The 13,755-nt window shown below is 56.6% G+C and overlaps 7 protein-coding genes across 7 annotated transcripts; 3 read left to right on the forward strand and 4 right to left on the reverse strand.

Annotated features, from left to right (window-relative positions):
* Positions 1-324: 324 nt before the first annotated feature.
* On the forward strand, positions 325-2,656 carry H310_11406 (hypothetical protein). Its single transcript, XM_008878089.1, has 5 exons — positions 325-530; positions 585-747; positions 803-1,081; positions 1,338-1,957; positions 2,087-2,656. Exons 1-5 carry the CDS (start codon positions 333-335, stop codon positions 2,372-2,374), a joined length of 1,548 nt encoding a protein of 515 aa, XP_008876311.1. The 5' UTR covers positions 325-332; the 3' UTR covers positions 2,375-2,656.
* A 184-nt stretch (positions 2,657-2,840) lies between these two features.
* Positions 2,841-4,320, reverse strand: H310_11407 (hypothetical protein). Its single transcript, XM_008878090.1, has 6 exons — positions 4,195-4,320; positions 3,867-4,130; positions 3,625-3,798; positions 3,193-3,552; positions 3,011-3,136; positions 2,841-2,971 (listed from the first exon to the last, which is right to left on the reverse strand). Exons 1-6 carry the CDS (start codon positions 4,279-4,281, stop codon positions 2,915-2,917), a joined length of 1,068 nt encoding a protein of 355 aa, XP_008876312.1. The 5' UTR covers positions 4,282-4,320; the 3' UTR covers positions 2,841-2,914.
* A 505-nt stretch (positions 4,321-4,825) lies between these two features.
* H310_11408 (hypothetical protein) lies at positions 4,826-6,210 on the forward strand. The gene is made up of 3 exons (XM_008878091.1): positions 4,826-5,120; positions 5,169-5,665; positions 5,717-6,210. The coding sequence occupies exons 1-3, from the start codon at positions 4,838-4,840 to the stop codon at positions 5,996-5,998; spliced, it is 1,062 nt and encodes a 353-aa protein (XP_008876313.1). The 5' UTR covers positions 4,826-4,837; the 3' UTR covers positions 5,999-6,210.
* Positions 6,211-6,875: 665 nt separating this feature from the next.
* Positions 6,876-7,169, reverse strand: H310_11409 (hypothetical protein; the record flags this gene model as incomplete). Its single annotated transcript, XM_008878092.1, has 1 exon — positions 6,876-7,169. One exon carries the CDS (start codon positions 7,167-7,169, stop codon positions 6,876-6,878), a length of 294 nt encoding a protein of 97 aa, XP_008876314.1.
* On the forward strand, positions 7,033-8,135 carry H310_11410 (hypothetical protein). Its single transcript, XM_008878093.1, has one exon. It carries the CDS (start codon positions 7,360-7,362, stop codon positions 7,927-7,929), a length of 570 nt encoding a protein of 189 aa, XP_008876315.1. The 5' UTR covers positions 7,033-7,359; the 3' UTR covers positions 7,930-8,135.
* A 1,070-nt stretch (positions 8,136-9,205) lies between these two features.
* Positions 9,206-10,318, reverse strand: H310_11411 (hypothetical protein). The gene is made up of 2 exons (XM_008878094.1): positions 9,886-10,318; positions 9,206-9,836 (listed from the first exon to the last, which is right to left on the reverse strand). The coding sequence occupies exons 1-2, from the start codon at positions 10,286-10,288 to the stop codon at positions 9,256-9,258; spliced, it is 984 nt and encodes a 327-aa protein (XP_008876316.1). The 5' UTR covers positions 10,289-10,318; the 3' UTR covers positions 9,206-9,255.
* Positions 10,319-10,767: 449 nt separating this feature from the next.
* H310_11412 (hypothetical protein) lies at positions 10,768-13,582 on the reverse strand. The gene is made up of 5 exons (XM_008878095.1): positions 13,333-13,582; positions 12,333-13,277; positions 11,895-12,289; positions 11,641-11,845; positions 10,768-11,597 (listed from the first exon to the last, which is right to left on the reverse strand). The coding sequence occupies exons 1-5, from the start codon at positions 13,541-13,543 to the stop codon at positions 10,837-10,839; spliced, it is 2,517 nt and encodes an 838-aa protein (XP_008876317.1). The 5' UTR covers positions 13,544-13,582; the 3' UTR covers positions 10,768-10,836.
* Between the last annotated feature and the right edge of the window lie 173 nt (positions 13,583-13,755).

Consider the following 13,755-nt stretch of genomic DNA (forward strand, 5'->3'; position numbering starts at 1 on the left):
ATCGAGTGCTTGCTCACCAGCTTGACACCGACAGCAACGTCGACCAGGGGATGTAGCTTTGTCAACGTGAGGCCATCGTCCCAGGGCACCTTCGCCACTGCGGAAGTCTCCCAGTCGGTCGCTGCTGTTTCGACTTTCGAATGGATCTCCTACTACTAACAGTAAGTAGTAATATTACTATAGTTTTGTGACGGGGATTGGATGGAAGGATTGCACCAATTTGATTCGCTAAAATTCACTCCAAACGATTTCTGATTCGCTGAATCTAGACCAATGATGTTTGGCCGACCAACATTCTGCAGCCACGCGTTCACGTCAGTTCAACACGCACGATGGCCAAGAAGCGCAGCGCCACCGCATCCAAGGCTACGTCCGAGTCTGCGCCGGAGGGCCAAGGGGCCACTCCGTCTCCGTCACTTTCAGGGGAAGCAGGTGACGTCTGGTCTATCGCAGTGCTCATGGTGCTGTACACTCTGCAAGGCATTCCGATGGGTCTCTCGAGCAGTGTGCCGTTCCTCCTGCAAAGCAAGGTATGTCGGCCCGTGATTCATGTGTCCGCCAGCATATCACGCCGCGATGAGTAGGTAGGATATGCCGAACAAGCAACGTTTAGTCTGGTGTCGTGGCCATTCAGCCTCAAACTGCTATGGGCGCCCATCGTCGACTCATTCTTTGTCGAGTCGTTCGGGCGTCGCAAGTCGTGGCTCGTTCCCGTCCAACTGGCCTGTTCCGTGCTCATGATCTACGGCACGTTGCTAAACCATGACAGCGTCCGTGTGCTGAAGGAATTTTCGTGTTCTAGGGGGGCCGTTTGTCGGGACGCTCCTCGACATGGAAGTCCCCGATATCCATCAACTCACGGCGTTCTTCTTCGCGCTCTATTTTCTCATGGCAACCCAAGACATCGCGGTCGACGGGTGGGCCTTGACCATGCTCAGCGCCAAGAACGTCTCGTACGCGTCGACGTGCAACTCGATCGGTCAAACGTTGGGCTACTTCATCGCTTACGTCGGCTTTCTCGCGCTGAACGACCCGACGACATGCAACACATATTTTCGCCCCGACCCCAACCCCGACACAGGTACAGCCCGTTGCCTTGATGGCCGAGGCATGCGCTTCCCCTTGCCGCATGGTTCCCATCATTCATCTGTCTGCTTCGATGTCCTCGAGGAGTGCCATGCATTCCCTCCAACTGCAACCATGCGCTATCCCTGGGATTACCGCATTTGCGACTTTGTTTCATTCGTACAGTCTTGCGTTTTCGTGGCAGTGTTGTTCCAGCGTGTCGGGGATTTCACGACATTCATCGGGATGCCTCACGTGCGCTGGTGCTGTAGGCCTGGTCACCCTGCCCGGATTCATGTCGTTTTGGGGCTATGTCATGCTCGGGACGACGGTGCTGGTGTGGCTTTTCAAAGCCGAAAAGGCCGATCCGGACCACAACCTGACGATTCGAGAAACGTACCATCAAATGTGGACTGTGATGCAGCTGCCATCGGTGCTCGTCCTCACAGCGCTCCAACTCACGTGTAAGGTCGCGTTCGCCGCGACGGACTCGGTGTCGTCGTTGAAACTTGTCGAGTACGGCGTCCAAAAGGAGAAGCTCGCGCTCTTGACGCCGGTCCTTGTCCCACTCGGCCTGCTTCTCCCCGTGCTCATCTCCCAACGCATGGACAAGTCGCGCCCGCTCGAGCTCTTCCTCTGGGCCATTCCGTTTCGCCTTGTCGTCGGGCTGCTCTACGCCACGATCGTGTACTTGACGCCCGTCGTGATGAGCCACACGGAAGACATCCATTACTACTACTACATCCTCCTCCTCGTCGCCGGCGCCTGCCACGAAGTGTCTGCGTACTTGATGTACGTGCCGCAGATGGCATTCTTCGCCAAAGTCAGCGACCCATCGATCGGCGGCACGTACATGACGTTCCTCAACACGATTTCGAATCTCGGCTCCAAGGTAGTCGCTGTCTCTCTCGCTTTTGCACAATCTGCAGGCACCACGCCATCGCTCGACGGAGCGTTTGACGATGGCGCACGTTTGCCCGCTGTGACCTGCCAAAATGCTGACATTTCCATGCGTGTGTAGTGGCCCAACTCGGTCAGCCTCGCATTTGTCGACTCGTTGAGCACCAAGTTGTGCTCGGCCGACGCGACGAATTCATGCGGCGACCACGATGCTAGAGTCGCGTGCGAAAGTCTCGAAAACGGCCGCTGCATGATCATCACGGACGGGTACTTTGTCGAAGTCGCCGTCTGCACGATCATTGGCATCGTCTGGCTCGCCCTCGCGTACAGACATGTCGACAAGCTGCAGACGCTTCCCATGGCCGCGTGGCGCGTTGCCAAACGCGGCAGCGAAAAGAATGGAGACTAACCAAACACGGTCCCCCAGCACATGGCCCAACGAGACGGACTTGTTGGCTTCTCTCTCAAGCGAACCCATCAAAGCACGAGCTCTGGCGCTCGTTGGCTCATGGCATGGCATGTCCGAAGGACGAGGATAGGGACGGAGTCGGCGTGACCGGGTGCCGGTGGGCGTTTGCCGCAAGAACCGTGCAAACGGCATGCAGGTGACCGACTTGGCTTTCTCGAATTTGCCCATGCCACACACAGCAACAGACATACGACCCCTTGCCACTCCCATCGTGTTCGCCGCGATTGTGGCAATGGCAAGTTTTCAGGGGGGCAGTGAGCGGGAGTGAAGTCGGGAACCCTCAGGCTTCTCTGGATCGATTCGTACAACCTGCCACTGTGGCGTCGCGGCGCCAGGGATGTAAGTCCTTTGGAACCACATGAGCGGGACGAGTGGCGGCAACGTAGCATACTCGACCCAGTCCTGAGCATTTCATCAACACAGCTCGCCGAAATCCCAGCATGGCCACCCTCGACCCGTTCCTCCAAATAAACTTTCTCGTTACTTGGTAACAAAATCGGACAGCGATGACTTGGTCTTCTTTGCTGCTTTGGCTCCCTACAAAGCGGTCAGCGCCATCGCTGCCATCAATCGTACCTGCTGGGCGAGGAATTTGCTCTTGAGCTCGTCGACCGACGACGACTTGCCGTGATCGTCCGCCCGCTTGCGCTTCTTTTCGGCGGGCGCGACAAAAGCCGCTGCCTTTTCGGCCTTCCTTTGCTCCTGGCCATGTCCCCAGTTAAATCGTGTTGTGTTTCGCCAAGGTATGGATCGCGCACCCGGACTTCCATATTCGCCTGAGCTTTCTTCGCTTGCTTCATGGCCTTCCGCTCATGCTCCTTCATGAAGTACTCGCCAGATTCGATCTCCTTGTCGATCTTGGACGGCGTCGGCGCCGGCGGGAACGGCGTGTACGCTTTCTTTTCGCGGACAACGTGCGGCTTCTTGGTCTGGACGTTTTTCTTCTTGAAAACAGGCAGAAAGCGGTCCCAATTCTCCCCAGCCAACTTTGGATCTTTGCTCAATTCGCGCTTGATCATGAGCGTCTTGATGTTGTAGATCGGATGCACGTTTTGGAAGCAATCTTCGACGATTTTACGAACGTGGCGGAGGCCGCCGTACGGTCCCATGGCCGACACCTGCGGCGCATGAACGAGTCAGCGATACTGGTGCCGAAAGAAGTGCGTGGCGAAGAAAATAAATGGCCACACCGTGTTGCCTTGAACAAGCACGTAGCAGTTCGTGAGCAGCTCGATCGCTTTTAACGTGGCGCCGTCTGGACCAACCAAGCGCTGTCGTCGCTTGACAAAGCGCTCCTTGTTGCGCACAAGGCCGCCAATTTTGATAATGTCGCACTGGACTTCATCGTCCAAGATCTTGACCGCCTGATGAATGAATGTTCCGTCTCAGCATCACGGCAGGCATGCACTGACGGAAATGGTAAACGCGCTACCTGGTTTACAGGGATGCTACGCGCGAGGAGTTTGATCAAATCGCGTGCTTTCAGGACGATGTACGGATCGGTCGTCTTGCGCGTTGTCCGAACGGTCATGCTCCCTTCAATCAAGTTGAGCTCACACGCGATTTTCACGCTGTCGAGCGCCTTGGTCACAATCGGCCACACTTCTCTCAAGTACTTTTCGCGGTACTTGGGGAAGAGCGTCGCGAACGAGCTCTCTTCGAGCATACCAGACTTGTTGTCCTCGTCCTTCCACGACTACGCGCGACACCACGTTTGACGATGCAAACAGACACGGAGCGATGCGCGCGGGGGACCTTACCTCAACTTTCCAGTGGGCGATATCGTCCGAGTCCCACGGCTTGTCCTTTCTGTGTTTCTTGCTCTTTGGCGCGTCCTCGTTCGACATCCCGCGGCTTGCTTCCTGATCTGCCGCCCAACTTGTTTCCTTCTCTTCACCAATGGTTGGCCACGTCCCTCTTAAGTGCGATGTGTTCGAAACGGGTTTGAAACCGATAGCAGTTTCATGCCCGTGGCGAGGCCCGCCCCGCCTTGGGGGCGATTGCCGAGAGCACATGCGCCAGCGATTTGTGTTGCCAACCGATCAAACGAACGGTCCCCGGCGTGTGGAATACGAAGGACCGTCTGTACCACGAACGACTCGGATTCCCAACATCCCAACGCCGATTTCTTGTGTCGACGAAAAACCTGCCAGGGTTTGACAGGGTGGATCGCGTCACGACGACCTTTCAAGGGCATGGCGATGCTTTGGCTCGGCTATAAGAGTCTCTGTCTAGCTAGCCACATACGTTTGAAAGGAACCTAGGACCGATGACGGTCCTCGTTCTCCAGTACCCTGTCAAGTTCTCTGCAATGACGAGACGTGGCGCAGTATCCGGAATTCTGCCGTCACACCAATTTATCCGGATCGAACACACCACAACAAAGTCAACCAACAGGACACGATGCCGACGCCGCCGTCCGGTGGGTATGGAGCGCTTTTTCCTCGCCGTGCGCCACGTCTGACTGGCGAGAGACAGCCTCTCTCTTCGTCGTCGCCTTCTTCTGCATTGGTGGCAATCGAACAAAGCACGACTGGAACGGCTTCGACCAGCCATGCCCGCCGATTGCAATCACCGTCGAACGCATCAGGAGACGTGGGCCAGTGGATAGTCCAGCAATGGCACGCGACTGTCGCGTTTGAATCGTTGACGCCGATTCCATTGCACGTCGCTTCCATCTGTGTTGGTGAGTCCGGTGTTCTCTCGACTTTGCCGTCATGCCCAACCCATGTAGGGATTGTCGTGTGCCTGGTCGCAGACAAACTGTCGTATGTCGATTCCCCAATGCCCAAGAAGGGCCATCGGCCATCCATTCCCGCTTCCACAATACCGCCGACCGAACACTTTTACACATGGCATCACGTCCTCCTCTCTGTGGTTATATTCGACCTCGTGTACGCCATTGCGTGGACGCGGTACATGTGGACATTGGCAGTTGCGTTCCCAACGCTCCGCTTCTTCCATGCATGCTGCATTGCCCAAGTCATCGCGGTGCTCATCTCCCAAATTCTGTTCTTTCTCCACATGCTGGACACGTACAGCATGCACTGGAGTGTCATCGCAGCCCCTCTGGCCCTGCACGCCGTCTTGAGTCTCGTTCAGTGCGAGTGGCAGGCTCTTCTTGGCGTCACTGCCGTTGCCGCGGCGCTAAAGGCGGACGGAGTTATTGCAGTCGACTGGTTTGTCGTATTTACACCGCTGTGGGTGCTCCTGTCATGTTTCATCTCCTTGGTAAGTCGTTCCTCGTCATGCCTGCAGCGGCGAAGCTGAAGGTACATATAGGTATGGCTGTTGCCGCCACCCGCATCAAGCGCGGACACGCCGTGGCGGCGATGGAGTCAGGGGTTTTGGCTCGCCCAAGCTGCCGTTGTGTATGCTGCATTCGTCCCACTTGCGATCAAACTCGAAATTGGTTCGACGTCGTTGCCACAGAGCGACGGGACCAGCCACGACTGGCTTCCGTACCGCGTCATGGTGGCCGTGTGGCTGCTGCCATTTTCTTGTTTGGCCTTCATCGTGTGCGTCCTGGTTGTGATGGTCGAATGCACACTTCCAACCGGTTGAGATACCGAACACGAATGCCATTGCAATGAAGGGCGTGCCGTGCTTGCAAGGAAACCTCAAGTTGCCATTATCGTTAGCGCATGAGTGCTCGGCTGGGACGAATGCAGGATGGAGTGCCATCGCCGTGGTTCAGATGTCAAATGAAATTCTTCGGCAAATTGTCAGAAAATAGATGGGAATTTAGCTGCAAAATATACGATTTGGTCCACAAATGTTGACATCATACTTGTTGGATCACGCCAAATTGAAGGATTTATATCTCCGATAATTGTCGCCGACGAGCCAGTGATCAGCACGATGTACGCTTCGTGGAGAACACGAATGTAGATGATCGGAAGCAGCGCGACCGCCACGAGAATGATCCAGACCGTCGTTGACAAGTCGAGGAACCCGTCGAAGATTGCCGGGAGGAGCGTAGTGCGACCCTTCAATGTGATGCAAATTGAATCCATTCGCCAATCAACCCATAAGTGTAAACCCAATTCAAGGTTTGGCCAAAGTCGATGGAGAATCGTCCCATTTTTATGTAAGTGAACAATGCTATCGATGCATGTGCCTGATCAACAGCATGGAGCGCTGGCATAAAGAATCGACCAAAAAACATCATTGCTCCGGGAAATGTTGAGCAAATATCATGTCGAATTATCGAATACTAGTATACAAGTAAAAACAATTTGGGGGGCGACTTTGTGGGTCAGTTTGAAGACAATAAATGGAAAATTGTGTGTCATAATTGACTCTTGGACAACCAAGAAAATTCTCAATTTCTTGAGGTTTTCGCTCGGTAAGATGGAAAACATGACTCAGAAATTTCATGTACATCTTGGTGTTGGTGAAAAAGACCCCAACCAGGGCTGCTGCACCGAGAACGCGGTCGTCAGCATGACAAGGACCGCAAGTCAACGTGGAGGGTGAAGAGCGGCATGAGAAGCGCACCGATGTTGAGGACACTTCCAACGAGCATGGGCGATGCATGGCCCATCGCGGACTGCACTAGGATCGACGACAAGATAATGTTGAGAAACTGGCCGCAGCAGTTGGCCGCGTTGAACGCGCCGGCGAACAACCCGAGGTTGTAGTCCGTGTCATGGCCGACGGCGTGGGCGATCATGGGCATGACGAGGTCGAAGATTGTGTTTTGAGTGATGCTGCACGCCACCACGATCGTCATGTCGACGATGACGAGGTGGCAAAATGCCATCACAATCAAGAGGGTCTGGGGCACGATCGGCGCCGTGACGACCCACTTGGCTCCAACTTTGCGCACGTGAGGAAGGGCAGAGTGGCGAGGAAGGCCAACCAGAAGATCGTGTCTGTGACGCCCCCAGCGACGTGGGTGAACTCGTTTTGTTCAGGGGTGCATGTCCAAGCGCGCCCGGCTTCCCGCACGGGTCGGCGTCCTACACGAACCGCGTCATGACCAGCATGTTCGCAATCAGCATTCCCATGAACGGTTGCATCGACAGATGCTTGTCCAAACAAGAAACTGTACCCCGAGACTGCGAATGACCTGGCGATCGAGTGGCCTGCGCCAATGCTGGCGGCCAGCAAAGTCGGCCATGATGAGGCCCACAGGGACTTGCGTGAAGTTTACCGCAATGTTCCATTCAGGTGTAGCAGGTGACCGCGATCGTCCACGAGCGGCCCCCAGTTGTGGTATCTCCCATCGCTTCGCGAATGGCCGACGCGTTCATCATGATGGCCCAGCAGGACGCGAACGTCACGGCGCCCCAAAAGAGGAACGGGCGGCGGCGGCCCCACTTGCTCGTGCACGCATCGGACAGGACCCCCGATGGACGGGGCGACGAGGAAGCCAGACGTTGGCCCGATTAGTTGCACAGCTTGGACGGCCGACGTGGACAAAAGAATTTCAAGCAGCGGTCCGAGTGCCGCCCACTGCGCAGCCTAGGCCATGTTCATGGCCATTTTGAGCGCACAAAGAAGAAACATGAACACGATCGAGCAGCTTTCGACGACGGGACGGTCGATCGGTGCAATGCCGAGCGCAACATGATCCATCTTCAAGTGGTACGACGAATTCCGCGGCGACTGGCGGCTCTTCTTTCGACAAGACAGAGCGCGCTGCCGTGAGTGTTACAAAAATGAAACCCAGGTCCCATGGGGCTGGAAAATCCGGGCACTTTGGATAGAATGGTCCCACCAACGCCCATGCTGGCTGGTTCTCGTTGCCAGGAATGCTGTACCCCCAGGGACGCCTCGGTCGTCTCTGGCCGTCGTCGTCGGTGGGGGGCATCCTGCCGAGTGAAAGGACCGCGTGCTTCCGTCCGGCTATGCCGGTGGCGAAAAGCGCTTGCTTGTCTCTATGCTTGACGGAATGGGCGAGCAACGCTTCAACAACAGACTGAGTAGTTTTTGTGTTGGTTGGCATTGAAACATAGCAGATCGCGGCGAGAGAGGGGCGACAGTGTGGTTCTGGTGCTTGCATGTACTTACGTCAAACCTGGTGCACTTTGCCGTTCGAGATGGAACTTGACCTTTCGTACGGACGACCGCCATCGGCAGGATTCGAGGAGGTGGAGGAGGAATGCGGTGGTTCCCTGCTTGCGATGGGTTGGCTGCATGCTCGCCATTGCGTTCTCCCAGCCATCGCGACGACAACCCCGACTCGGCATGGTCAGCCTCCGTTGCCCATCGCGGGGAAATCGTGCCGATAGCACTGTTGCTCTCGTTGTTTGGAGCGGAGCGATCGAAGCGACGCACAAACTGTTTCTGCAATCACGTCGTGCGCTTCCAAATCGTGTTTCGTGGGGATGTCGTTTGCGTTGTCGATGTCCCCATGTCGACAGCGTCGACCGAGTCGCTGCCACGTCTCCAAGCACGTCCGCGTCAACTGCACGCGTGCTTCATGGCGGCCTTGACCATGTCGCTGCTTCCGTTGCATCCACCACCACCAGCACACAATGCAGTTTGTGTCGACGCTCGAATGTCGACGGGCGTTCCTCGTATTGATAGGAACCGCCCGGATTGAATCCGCCACACCCCCAAGCGTTTGCGTTGGGACACAACCGCGCAGGTGGGCATTGTGGTGCGTTGGATCGCCTCGTGATGCTTCCTGCAGCAGGACTGTGGCAGGTACACGCCTTTCGACAGCGCATCCCTCTCATCTCGTGGAAGACGGATGATGCGTGCACTCGAATGCAGCGACATTGACGGAAATTGCGCTCGCCGTCAGAGCGGGAAAGACCATGGGAAGGCACGTCCTGGTTTGTCTAATTAATCGTACAAGTCTGGCCGGTTTAAACATATCGCTCAATGCCCTGGAAGAACGGGGGCCGCTTCACCCACGTGCGCTTGACAACTTCGTCGTCGGACGCGAGGCGGTAGCTGCCATCGACGTCTCGAATGTAAAGCGGCGCCTTCTTGGTCGAGATGTCCTTGATCGCAATCTTCCACTTGCCCGTCGGGTTGAGACTCTTGGAGTAGCTCGGGAGCAACGTCACCTTGTTGTTCTCGGCGCCGCGTTGAAGCGCAATGGCTTCCGCGACGGTCAGTTGGTCCGTGCCCTTTTGCTTGCGGAGCTGGCGGTGGAGCGGCGGCAATTCGTCCATCATGTCGTCTCGGAGGAAAAGAAAGTTGGGTTCGCGCAACCGATCCGGTTTGTTGGCTTCTTCATACTCTTCGTTCGAGAGCAAAGCGACCTCGTCGTCGTCGTCCGCGAAGGATCGCGTCGTGTTGATAATGCTGTTGCTTTCACCTTTCTTCGCGCCCTTTGTCGACTTGAGAGACGCCACGGGATTCTTGATGCCCTCGGCGATCTCTTGCTTTTTCGCTTCCTTGATGTTGAACACCTTTTCACGTAGTTCGTTGATCGAGAGACCTACGTGAAGGACGTCAAAAAGAGTAACACATGACGAATGTAGACGTACCGCGCTCGATACCCTGGAACACAATCGTTGCTTCAATGCGCTCGACCGACACACGGTTGTCTGTCGCGAGCTTCTGGATCGTAAACACCAACGGGTTGGACATGTACTGCTCGTAGATGCGGATGTTGTCCTGCTCGTCCAACCCAACTCCACCAGGATTCAAGTCGACAAAGAATTCTTCTTCGTGCCCGTCGGGTAACTCGACTTCTTCTTCGCCAGGCGCCAACATCTTGCTCACTTCGATTTGATCCGCGAGCTTGAGGAATCGCGACGTCGTCGACTTCTTCTTCGAGCCATCCTCCGCACCTTCTTGAGATGAGAACGCACGCACAGACGCTGGGCGCGCCAACGTCGCCGCCGCCCTGCGAGGAACGCCGCGGAGCACCACCACGCTGCGCAACATTTGGGCAATTGCTATTGAAATGACTGGTCCAAGTCAAGATCGCACTTGTCGGGGATTTCACACTATTTTAAAGTACTCCCTATTTAGTGTACCTTTGACCTCACCCCCGATTTCATGAAAATTTTAGGAAAACGTTTGCAAATTTGACATGGATGGGTTTGGCGCGTGAACCTGAAAGAAGCGCCGTCGTCCTGAAACGATGTCATGCAGTGCCGGAATGGTTGAAAGCGGCAGAGCTGGACGTGCCGGCCGCTCGAATCACGACAGGTATACATCCCACGTCATCTCATCCCGTGCAGCGGCGCTCTTTACCTTGCTTTCGACTTGCGAGCATGGGATGTGCCATGCACTCGATTCGAACAGGTCCTTCCTTTGCGTCGACTGCTGGATCACGTACACCTCGCCGCCGTCCCTCCAGATTGAAAGCATGCGTGACGCGCATTCACCCTGTGCCGTCCTCCGTTGAACGCATTTGGCATCGGCGCTCTGTGGGAATTCAACATCCACACGCACGCTCCATATTCACAAGATTAAGCCACACTGTGCCATCAGTCCTTGGTCTCCGTGATGTTTTTAATCATATCTTGAGCCGTCGTGAGCAAGTTGACTGGGCTTTTCCCGTCCGTGACGAGGTAGCCTTGCAGCCCAAGCGCCTGGAGCAGCTTCACTTGGGCGTCGGGGCCAACTCGGGCCATTGCGACCATCGTGTCTTGCCCGATCGCGTCGATCATGCGCTTGAACTGTTCAGCCTCCATCGCGATCAACTCCTTCTTCTTGGCGAGCTCGAGCTCGGCCATTTGCTTGGCGTGCAGCACTTCGAGTTCATGTTCTTGCTTGCGCCGCCACATGATGCCGTCGTGCTCAATTTTCTGCGCTTCGACACGCAACTTGGCTTGTTTGACGGCCGCTTCCGCCTCAATTTCCGCGGCTTGCGCTCGAGCTTTGGCCTGAGCGACGGCGACCCCTTCCGCTTCGACCGCCGCGCACTGGGCGGTCAGTTCCACAAGTTGCTTGCGGGCCTTTTCAGCGTTGGTTTGATTCTCCAACTGCTGGGTGACCAGCAACCCCTTGGCTTCTTCCTCGTCCTTCATCGCAATCGCTTTTGCCTTGGCTTCCTGCGACTGGGTCGTGATCTCAATCGCGAGCTGCACCGACTTTTGCAAACTGTCGCGCGTCTGCGCATCGACGGGCTCGGCCGACTGAATGTCAACGTTCGTGATGCACAAGTTGTTGGCCGGAAAGATCAAATGCGGTTTGAGTTTGCCCGTTGTCGAGTCGATGCCAAAGATCGCGGTCCGAATGATTTGAGCTACGATCGTACGGTCACGACGAAAACCATCGCCGCCGCCTACCGCTGTGTTTGTGAAAATGATCAAATGTTTCGACTGCCACCGCCCCGCGAATTCGCGACGCCAGTGTCTTGCATGCGTCACCGACAAAGTCCCGGACCGAAAAGAGGCGCGCCGCCGTCGCTTGATCCCGGTTCCCAACGTCAAAGTGCCAATTGTACGCGATCGTGAGGCGCAGCCTCGCGTGATCTGATGTCTCGACCGTGATCTACCTCCCACAAGTTGGACCGACGCGGCGGCACACAGGACGTCCCAACCTGGTCGCGCATAAAGTCCGGGCCAAGCTGCAAGCACAGCGTCTTGATCGCCTTGGGCGTCTTCGGGACATTCCCCGACAGCTTGATCACGGTAAATTGTTCTTCGGGACTCAGCATGACGAGGGTCGGGCCAAACATGATGCGGGACCTCGTCGACGAGTAGTCGTACACTTGCATCGCCGTGTTGTGCGGCACTTCAAACGTAACGACGCGCGTGGGGTCGCGGGTGGCCTTGGCGACGGGCGCCGCGTCGTCTACGTACGAGTCCATCTGGAGCAGGTCTTCGATTTCGTCGCCCATGGGCTTGGGCCACAGCTCCTCCGTCGGCTGCAGCATGTACGTCGCGCCCGTGACAGCGCGCACATTCCCAGACTTGGTGTCGCGGACGTAAATGCCTATGCAGACGACGCGTGACGCGTGCGACCGACGGCGGCGTACCTTCGTTCTTGTCGAGGGGGATCGCCTGGCGAATTTCCACGACCTTGACCGAAATCGGCGGAATGTATTCGCACGGACCATAGACCATCCATTTGACCCCGGCATCGCGGACGTCGGTCGTGCCGTCGGGCTTTTCGTCGACAAAGCGCTCGTTCGCTTGCAACAGCACCGCTTCGTCGTCGGCCAGCAGGCATACGTCCTGGATGCCCGCGCCTTCCAAGGATTCGCCGGGCTGGAGGAAAAAGCTCGCTTCGCCCTTGCGCAACTCGCGCGTCCCGAGCATTGGGACGCCGTTCACGACCGGGTCCACCACGACGCAGTACTGGCGATTTGTCAATGTCGTGATCTGGACCGTGCCCACAATGGCTTCATGGACGTCCTGCACATGTGTCTCGGCCATTTTCGCCGACACGAGCCATTCTTCGCCCGCCTTTCGCTGGATGCCGTACACGTCCTTGAATGTGCGCAATGCCCGCAGATACAGCGACGTTTTGTCCGTCAAGATGGTGGCATGCACGATGCCAACGATGCGTTCGTCGACGCGAGGTAAGTACATGCCCGGGCTTCGCACAAGCCACTCCTCGCCCGCCTCGCGCGCATTGCCAAAGCAATCGACACACTTTTTCTCGGCACGAAGCTTCAACGCTTCGTTCGTCTTGACGACGGTCGCCGTGATCGATCCAATCACGTCCTCCTCGACGCGAGGGATGTACGTGGCCGGTCCTGCAAACTGCCATTCGTCGCCCGCGACGTGCGCGTCAAAGTCTCGATTCGCACGCAGGCGCAGCGCCGAGTTGGCGTCAAGGACCGTGAGTTTGTTGACGGCGCCGGCTTGGACTTCGCCAAAGTAGAGAGGAAATGGGTCGGGGTACGCCGTTGCAATGCGAATCTCGCGCTCGCCGTGGCGCAGTTTGGCTTGGCCGTATTGATCGACCACGACATTTCCTACCCACGACACGGGATCGTGTCAGCGAGAGATGCCGTCGAGGGGCGCATGTACCTGACGTGTCCTTCAAGACGGGGTTCTCGATCACGACGAAGCTTTGCGTCGGCACAATGAGCATGGGGAACGGTCCGGCCACGATCTTCTCGTGGTCCTGCCTAGTGTACGTCTGCGGTCCCGACAGGACGCGCGTCACGTTGATGTTCGTGTCCAGGACATGCAAGTACTGATAAGGAGGCAGACGGATGACGCGGGAGACATCGTCCATGGTGGCGAGGAACGTCGTGCTGCCGGCAAGGAAGTCGGGAAATGAGATCTTTCTTGATAGCCTTCTGCGCGGAACGACCATCACTCGCATGCAGGTGGCGGCGCTTCGCCAGATTCAGCCAGCGGCATGACGAGGTCGCAACATGTCCAGGGCATCCGATCCCGCGCATGCTTATGCGCCAGCTCGTGTGTCCTCGGTGGATCGCACGCACG

The sequence above is a fragment of the Aphanomyces invadans genome, assembly GCF_000520115.1.
Source record: "Aphanomyces invadans strain NJM9701 unplaced genomic scaffold supercont1.31, whole genome shotgun sequence".
In the NCBI taxonomy this organism is placed as follows: Eukaryota; Oomycota; class Saprolegniomycetes; order Saprolegniales; family Verrucalvaceae; genus Aphanomyces; species Aphanomyces invadans.